General features: G+C 29.2%; 1 protein-coding gene across 1 annotated transcript; it reads left to right on the top strand.

The window, feature by feature from the left end:
• The first annotated feature begins 2805 nt into the window (after positions 1-2805).
• LOC145159808 (wall-associated receptor kinase-like 8) lies at positions 2806-8886 on the top strand. Its single transcript, XM_079078851.1, has 2 exons — positions 2806-4257; positions 7554-8886. The coding sequence occupies exons 1-2, from the start codon at positions 2841-2843 to the stop codon at positions 8714-8716; spliced, it is 2580 nt and encodes an 859-aa protein (XP_078934977.1). The 5' UTR covers positions 2806-2840; the 3' UTR covers positions 8717-8886.
• The last annotated feature ends 1436 nt before the right edge of the window (positions 8887-10322 follow it).

Below are 10322 nucleotides of genomic sequence, written 5' to 3'. Positions count from 1 at the left end.
TATGTGATTATAATATAGAATGGAACATAGATAAACTAAACATATGTCAATATTTATTCAATACCAAAAAATGGATAATCACATATGATTGAGACTAGAATTAAATATATTAAATAACAAAACTACTAATTAATTGCATATGATTAACAAACACATTTACTTCTACTACAACAAGAATGAAAAAATGAATTGTGTATATAATCATATGTGATTAAATGAGTATTGAAAAGAAAATTTACCTAAAAACACTATAGTTTTGTTTTTGATGACTTGAATTGTTCAACTTCTTTATCAACATCTTCAACACTCTCAACAAAAATACTAATTTGATCTTTATTTCTAAATAGATTCACATTATCACTTGGAAAGACATTGTCAGACAATAAAACTTGTGATTAGCAACAGAAAGACATATATAATTTAAAACACTATAATATAAAAGTTAATGTTCATAACATATGCTAATCATGTATGATATAATATCTTTGTGTATATAAAACACAGTAATCACATATGATTATAATCATATATGACTAAAACATTTATGATTATAATAGATATAAATCATATATGATTTACAGCATTGTATTATAAGATGTATCATTAAAATCCTTTGAGTTTATAACAAATATCAATAACGTATGATTTTAACAATGATTTGTTTCTATAATAGCTAAGCAAAACCTGTTCATAAAAGCTTTTAATCAGAACTGAATGAAGTATTACAATTTATAACAGAATGTTTTAGCCTTTTTACAAGCATAAGTCGCGATTAATAGCGTCATACTCAATAATCTCGATTTATACTTCATATATGTTGTTGCAATTCACGTTCAAAACAAAAATTAGCAAAATAAACATTAGAAATAAAATCGACATCTAATGTTCAAAAAACAATTATGAAAAGTGACAATTTTTACTTTTTTGAAGAACGATATGCTAAACCTAATTCTTTTCGAACTCAAAATTTTGAATAACTGATTCGATTACTAAAATAGTTGAAGTAGTTACAAATAAGAGTGTTTAATGATCAAAAAAAGTTATGCAAAATGACCATTTTTACCTTTTGATAGAATGACCTGTTAAACCTAACCTCTTCGAGGATGATGTAATCGATTCTTGTATAAGAATTGGCGTACAAAACACAGTAAATTTTGTAAGCAAAATCATAGAAATCGACAGTATTTAGAAGCAATTCCATAAAGATCGAAGCGAATCAACAAGAACTCACTGGATATTCTCAACAAAGTTACGTCAAAAATCGAAAGGTATCAGATGAAAAATCGCTTATAACAGACAAAGTTACGGAAATACCCCTGGTGGAACGTGCCTTTGTTAAATGATAATGATTGGTTGGGATTTGTTCTCATTGTTCTCAAAATAAAAATTGTTCTCATTTGAATATATATATATATATATATATATATATATATATATATATATATATATATATATATATATATAGTTTCACATTCATTTAGTCCATTAATTAAAAAAAAGGCACCTAAGACTCCTTATCAATCATTCATCACTCGTTGGTTCTAGATTATAAAATTGATTATTGATTATAACAATACCAATTTTTTTTGGAAACAACAAATATATGGATATAAAAGCCCACAACGATTAACAAGTAGCATAATCTAAGGGCAAAAGTAGCATAATCGAAGGGCAAAAATACAATAACAGTTTACAAAATAAGATGATTAAAAGGGCAAACACTCCAATCAATCTAACTACCACAACATTGTGAACTCCTATATTTGTACCAAACATACGTTGTGAGATAACATTATCAAGAATCTTGGAGGGAGATGTGCATAGTTTCTTGAATACTTTATCATTTCTTGCTAGCCAAGTGTACCAAAGTAGACAAAAGAAAATCACCTTGAGAATCAATCTTTTCCGAGTGCAGTGACCCCAATCAGCCGCAAAATTTAAAAAAACGGAAATTGATGAAAATTGTCTAATTGAAATTCCACACCATTTAAACACCCACACTCGAGTCAGCCGCAAAATTTAAAAATTCGGAAATTGATGAAAATTGTCTAATTGAAATTCCACACCATTTAAACACCCACACTCGAGCTTCCTGCGCCATCTTACACCTGAACCAAATATTATCAAACACAAAATTTGAGTAAAAAAAATTTCACCTTCATCATAGTACTTAGCTTTTTTAACTTAATATATAATTACATTTTTTATCAACTTAAAATACTTATTGAGTAGTCAACTTCAACAAAAAATAATCTTTGTTATTTAATATAATATATATATTTTTTACAAGAAGCTAATATTTTCTCTTCAGCGCTCCAAAAAATTACACGGGATGGAGGATATAGATAATTATAATTTTATGTCGTTAATTTTCATTATATTATTTAGCATCGAACAAGAAATCCTTTCTAACAAAAATCTTACTTTACTGATTATTTTTTTGACAAAAGTTGTTCCGAAAGGACTGGGTTCTTTCCCTCCACAGTTAAATAATATAATAACCAAATTTACCATCGAAGTAGTTGTTGACAAATTACAAGCGTAGACTTCATAACAAGTCGTTTGTAAAATAATAGTTCAACTACGATTTGGAGATCGGAAATTCGTTACAATTGCAATTTTTCTATTAATATTAAACCAATAGAAAAATATTAAACATGTTGTTCTTATTCTAACCGATTTGTTTTATTTGTGGAAAAAAAAGGGTAAAGTTGGAACCTGTTGAGTCAAGGTACGTAAACCATGAATTAAATTTGTCTTAAATACCGAACCTGGCAGCACAATTGAACACAGAATTCACTGAGTTTTGATTATTAATATCCCTCCTTCCATTTTCCAAAATGCAGCAGTTTCAAGTTTTGCATTTACTTATCCTGATTTCGTTAACAACATTCACAAAAGCACATAATTACATCCAGCCGAGATGCAAGCGTAGCTGTGGCCATGCCAGTATTCGTTTCCCATTCGGGATTGGAATAAACTGTTCTCTGAACGAATGGTTCAACATTGAATGTAACTCACAGAGGGCTTATCTTCCTGCACTCAACAACGTGGAGGTGTTGCAGGGGTTTGGATACTTAAATTTCATTGTTAATGTCCCCATGATTTCTGATTGCAAGAACCCACTCCAGAATAGCAGTCTTAGTCTTGACCTAAGCACAAGTCCTTTCCGTTATTCCGGATACAATAACATGTTCGTGGTTCAGGGATGTGGCCATGCTGACATCATCATGGAGAACGGTATTATTGTTACCGGTTGTTCAACAACTTGTCGCAAGGACACTGTAAGTGACATAAAAAATTGTTTCGGTGTCGGTTGTTGCAAAATTACAATTCCTCAAGATCTCCGGTCGTTTACCTTGAATCGAACAGGCTTGGAAAGGCAGGACGATAGAGATGGAACCTCGTGCGGATCTGTCTTCTTGGCGTATGATCGATATCCAGACAATAAATTTGGTCGCCAATCTATTGTCCAAGACCACCTTTTTGTTCCTGTGTCCCTTTCTTTGAAAGGAAATGATACTTCAGTAGGATGCAGCAATATGTGTGGGAATGTCTCGATTCCATATCCTTTCGGGATTGGAAGAAGCTGTTCAGGAAATGAATGGTTCAATATTGATTGTAACTCCTCGACACCATATTTATCCGCCCTCAACAATCTGGAGTTGTTGGATATAAAATTTGAAAGGTTCACTGTTAATGTCCCTATGATTTCGGATTGCCAAAATCCAATCCAGAATAGTAGTCTTGACCTAAACAAAAGTCCGTTCTATTTTTCCAAATACGGTAACTTATTCGTTGTTGAAGGGTGTGGCAATGGCGTCATCATTAATGAGAATGGGGATATTAGCGGTGGTTGTTCAACTACTTGTGGCAATGAGATTGTTAGTAAAAGAAACAACTGTTTTGGCATCGGTTGTTGCGAAACTACAATGACTTATGATCTCAAATCGTTTACCTTGAATCTAACTGGCTTGGTAGGACATGCTGGAAATGTAAGCTGCAGTAGGTCTGCCTTCTTGGTGGATAAGAATTCATACTCGAAAGGAAGATTTTCCAGTCAATCTACTGTGGAGGACCAGAGTTTTGTTCCAGTATCACTGGAATGGGGCTACATGGACGAAGGTGGAAACACAAAAGAAGACAAAAAATGCATAGATTGCGAAGCTAGAGGGGGGTATTGTTACTATAACGAGGGCTTGGACTCGGATGTGACGTGTCTTTATGACAACAAAATTTCACTGGGTGTTATTCTAGGTAAGGTATTCTTGATCTTATTCTAATTTTATTTTTTTCCGTAAAACATTAACCATTTGTTTTAATGTTTTATAATTAACCTCGTTTAGTTTACAAAATTTCATCTATTCTTTAACTAATTTTTAATTTTTATGATTTTTGAGTAATTAATTATGTAGTTCATTTTAACATCTAATATAAAATACTAATTACACAAATATTATATAATCTTATGATCGTTTTTTTATAATTATATATTTTATAAGTTTTTATCAGTTTTGTATTTTTGAAAAAAATTCAATGGGGGCGGTGCTTGTGCCAACAAATTATAATCTCAGTGGGGGTGCATATGGTGAAGTAAGGGATGGATAAATGGTAGTGGCTAGTCGGTGTGTGGCGGCAGCAAAGGTGGTGTTTCATGTGATGATGATGAAGAAGGTGACAGGGTTAGGTGTTTTACCGAAATGTTTATATTAATATTAAAAGTAGCTATATAAAATACTTAAAAACGTTAAGAAAAAGTCCTAGTAAAGAAAGGGTAGTCTTTCTACATATGACGGACGATGCAACAGAAATAACATAGATCCGAATGTAAAATAAAAGTTAGAGACTAGACTATATAGACGCATAATTTTGTCCAAACCGCTATTATGATTTTAATAATTTACTCATAATTATATTAAAATATTAAATATTATGATTTTTACTAATTACATTTATTCAAATGGATATATAAAACAAAAACAAAGAAAATACTTTATACACATAAAAATATTATTAAAAATATTTGTCAAAACACTCGTCATGACATGAATATCAAATTCTAAACAATATAAATATCATTCAATATCTTGACAACATCCATAACTAACTAATATTATAAATTATCTAATATATCAAATCAATAAAAAAAATATCTTTGAAAACATCCCTTAGTATATAACATTTTTTATAACTAACCATTTACCCCATTTATTTGAAAGATTCTCTTGACCATCCTCTCTTACGAGGGTGTTTAGCAAAGTTTATGAAAAAATCATTAATATTTTCCAACTTATAACTTATAACCTATAAGTTGATAAATTAAGGATTTCTAAACTTATTGACTTTGACTTATTATGTATGACACCTGAATAAGCTATTCTCATCCAAACATTGTTTTTTACTTACACCGATTTGGAATCGATAATAAGCAAAAAATTAGATTAACTAAGCTTAGCCAAACACCCCTTTTATATATATATATATATATATATATATATATATATATATATATATATATATATATATATATATATATATATATATTGGTGGGTTAGATTGATATAAGACCATCATATTTTCTGAGTCATGAGAACGCAATCCTAACTACTTATTTTAAAGATAAAAAAAATATTTTTTAAATGCAAAATAAATAAAAATTTCGAATTTTTTTAAAATATTATTTTCTGTCATTTATTTTACCCAAAAAATAAAAAAAATACCGTCGTTTTCATAATGTACGGAAAAATTCTAATAAAATATTATACTGTAAATACTTAAATCGAATTTTTAGAATAATTGAATATTATACTAAAATATTAAACTATAAGTATTCAAAAAATTCTAACAAAATATTAAAATATTCTAACAAATCTAATAATTCAAGTAGAATATTAGAATATTTTAATATATCTACAAATTTTAGTAGAATATTTCTAAAAATTCGATTTGATTATTTACAATGTAATATTCTATTAGAATATTTCAGTTATATTTCAAAAAAAAATGGTGTTTTTTTTTATTTTTTATTCTTTTGGATAAATTAAATAACGAAAATATTACTTTACAAGAGAGTTTTTGGATTTTTTCCTTTTATTTTGTAATATATATATATATATATATATATATATATATATATATATATATATATATATATATATATATATTAGGTTCAGGTTCATTTGAGACCATGTTAATTTTATGAGACCATAAAACGCAATTTAAAAATAATTTTAAAATGCAAAATAAAAGAAAAATTCGAAAATTCTTTTTCTAATTATTATTTTCCTCATTTTATTTACTAAAAAAAATAAAAAAAAATGCATTTTTTGTTGAAAAATATATGAAATATTCTAATAAAATATTACACTGTAAATATTCTAATGTGATTTTTAAAATGTTAGAATATTCTACTAATCTACTATATTTATCAGATATGTAAAATATTCTAATATTCTACTAAAATATGTAAAAAATGGTAATTTTATTATTTTTTATTTTTTATTTATTTTTAGAAAATATAAATTACGAAAATAATATTTTTAAAAAAATTCAAAAATTTTCTATTAGTTTGCATTTTAAAAATGTTTTTTTTATCTACAAATTGAATAGCTAGGATTGCGTCTCACGGTCTCACAAAATTAGATCGTCTCACATGAACCTAACACTATATATATATATATATATATATATATATATATATATATATATATATATATATATATATATATATATAGGGGTCAAATTATATAGTTACACAAATAAAAAAAATACAATTATTATTATTTTAATTTACATATTAAATAAATTAAATTAAGAGTAAACTACAGTGGTTCGTCGGAATAGATGCCGGCCGGTGGTTTATGGAGGTGATTTATGGTTTTTTTGAGTTTCTTCATTACAGAACACAGAACACAAAGAATGAAGAGAAATGCACGTAAAGACAACTAGAAAAGAGTTAGGTAATTGGATGGCTAAGTGAGTGGGGTTTTAAATAAAAGCCCATTCTAATTTAAATAAGTATTAGATAATAAACGATAAATTAATTAATTAAAAAAAAACTTATTAAGGGTATAATAGCCTTCTAACTTTTAGAAGGACCAAACACGTTACAAAATTAAAATGTAAAGACCCTCAGAGTTAAAAAAGAAAAAAGAAAGTTAGATACTAAACGCACAAAGGGTATAATAGCCTTCTAACTTTTAGAAGGACCAAACACGTTACAAAATTAAAATGTAAAGACCCTCAGAGTTAAAAAAGAAAAAAGAAAGTTAGATACTAAACGCACAAATTACTCCAAACCACGTGGACCATTCGTGTAGTTCAATTTTAAATTAATTAGTAAAAACAATAATGTTATAAATATAGGATATCATTTAGATGATAAAATGGAAATGTTATTAAAATGAGGGTAAGTAATACTACAATAAAATAAATGTTCAAGTGATTGTAATATATATAGTTAATAATGATGAATTATGCAATGTACAATATTGCTGAACATTTTAATTTTCTTATGTTTTGTTTTTATGTAATATTTCCCTTTTTTTTTCCAGGTGTTAGTATAAGCATAGGGCTGCTATTGCTAATAGTGATGGGCTATGCATTGTACAAAATAATCAAGAAAACTAAAGCCAAGAGAAGGAAGCAAAGGTTTTTTAAACGTAATGGTGGTATTCTTCTTAGACAACAACAAACAACCGATATTAGTTTAGTTGATAAAACCATTCTTTTCACCTCCAACGAATTAGATAAGGCCACCGACAATTTTAATGAGAACAGAATTCTTGGTCGAGGAGGTCAAGGTACAGTATATAAAGGCATGCTAGCTGATGGACGAATCGTTGCAATCAAAAAATCAAAGGTGGTTGATGAAGGCCAACTAGAACAGTTCATCAATGAGGTGGTCATTCTTTCTCAAGTAAGTCATAGAAATGTCGTCAAACTACTGGGATGTTGCCTAGAGACCGAGGTGCCATTACTTGTCTCGGAGTTCATATCAAATGGTACATTATATGACCTTATTCATGATGAAACCGGTGAGTTTTTGATCTCTTTGAACATGAGATTACAAATCGCCACAGAGGTTGCAGGGGCACTTTCATACTTACATTCATCAACCTCTATTCCAATATACCATAGGGACATCAAAAGTACTAACATACTTTTGGATGAAAAGTATAGAGTCAAAGTTTCGGATTTTGGAACTTCGAGGTTAGTGTCAATAGATCAAACACACTTGACTACCTTAGTCAAAGGGACATTTGGTTACTTGGATCCAGAGTATTTCCAGTCGAGCCAGTTCACCGAGAAAAGTGATGTATATAGTTTTGGAGTTGTTTTGTTAGAACTTTTGACTAGGGAAAAACCAATTTCTTTAACTAGATTTGGTGAAAATAGAAGTTTAGCTACACACTTCATGTTAGCCATGGAAGAAGGCCGGGAGATGTCTATTTTTGATGCAAGTGTTGTTAAAGAGGGTTCTAGGTATGAGTTGTTGTCCGTAGCTAACTTGGCAATGCAATGCTTGAATTTTAATGGGAGAAATAGGCCAACAATGAAAGAAGTTGCTTCTGAGTTAGAAGGCATCAGATTATCACATGTTCCCTCAACAACTGAACCTAATTTTGGACATGCGAAGCATTGTGAGGAAGTAGCACTTACATACGGCGAGTCAACATCAACATCAATAACATTTTATCGCAATCCTAGTCAATGAATATTGGTAAGTCTTAAGTTTTTATAATTACGTCTTAGTTTATGCTTTTATAATTGTGTGTTGATAAATAAGTTGTCTATGACAGTCAAGAGTATGGTACAGACTATGTCTCTTTTTTCTTCCTTCGTCTACCTTAAAATTTAAATGTTATAAAGTCTACTATATATATGAAAGTCAATCTGTTCTACTGTTAATAAATACAATGTGTGTTTTGTGTATATAGCATTTGAGTTTTATCGTCAACATCTAGAATGATTAATTAATATATTAATAGATTTATTTGAAAACAATTTACAATTTTTTAAAATTTCTTAAAATTCTCAAAACAACTGTTTTGATAAAATTATAACAAGTAGGGACTTGATATTTGTCAACTAAGTAAATGAAATACAACTGGAAATGTACACGATTTCTTGGGTTGAAAATGAAGATCAAAATGCTGAAATGCAAATGCACCAAAAAAATGTTGAATGTTATATTACAGATTCCATATATTGGTAACTTTCATCAACAAAAACCACCATCAACATTTCTTTTCAGAAACTAGTCGTCAAGGTTAATATATTATGCCTGTTCATACGTATGAAAAATACAAAATCAAATGTATTCTTCGTATGATGGAAACCATTCTTTCCAATCCAACTTACCTTATAATAATAGTTTGGTGCAAAACTATGATAACCAAGTAAAAAAGTTAGCATTAAGAATTCAAACATCAATATATAGTTTTCTCGATTAAGTCATGTAAAAATTACCAAGAAATGGAATGAGTATGTTAAACCGCCGTATATGGTTATAGTTCTTGTAGATATTACAAGGGCCTCTTGGTAGTATATTATTGTGTCATTATACAACCTATTGCAAAATCATATAAAATCCACATGATAATAACAATTATGAACCCTAAAGATTAGAAAAATAAATAAATAAATAAATAAGCAAGCTTGCTTCAGTTTTCTTAAAGTATAAGTAAGATTAACCATGAGTAATTTTGAAACACCATTTGTATAAGTTAAAAGTCTTAAATTTATATTTCAAAACATTTAATCAATTTTAAGTGATGTTGCGAAATTTAGGTCCTAAAACATAGTTTAACTATCCATAATTATGGTTTTTAAAATACGAGGTTATTCACTAATATGAGAAAATAATTTAACTACCTCATACGCTTTTGTTGCCTCAAGGGCCCAATCATGGGTGTTACCACATCTTACGGGATAACAACATATGTGGTACAGACTTTATTGTGTTTGTGCTTTGATTTCTCTTTGTAACACGCTTCCGAACATTGACCTTAGCCGTTTCACTAATAAGTACACCCCCCCTTTAAATCCAAGCATACACTAGCGAGTTCCATTTTTAGAAAATTGTCCAAGACATGGAAGTGCATTTCGACATGATGGTTCAGCAGAAAGTAGTTATCAAGTGTTTAGAAGCACAACATGCTCAAGATTTTCTTCTAGCTATCCCTGGGTTTGGCCATCATATGTCTCCTACGAAGTATCGTGCTATCATTAAACATCGGCTCTTGATCTCAATATTCCGAGCTGACGAGATATGTTCGCTGTGTCACAAGTAATGTTAGGACTCTTTTGGAGAACATGTG

This window comes from Lactuca virosa, chromosome 2, assembly GCF_052849685.1.
Source record: "Lactuca virosa cultivar CGN04683 chromosome 2, Lactuca_virosa_CGN04683_v6, whole genome shotgun sequence".
In the NCBI taxonomy this organism is placed as follows: Eukaryota; Viridiplantae; Streptophyta; class Magnoliopsida; order Asterales; family Asteraceae; genus Lactuca; species Lactuca virosa.
Note: the sequence above shows the minus strand (reverse complement) of the source record. Positions and strands in the feature narration are given on the sequence as shown.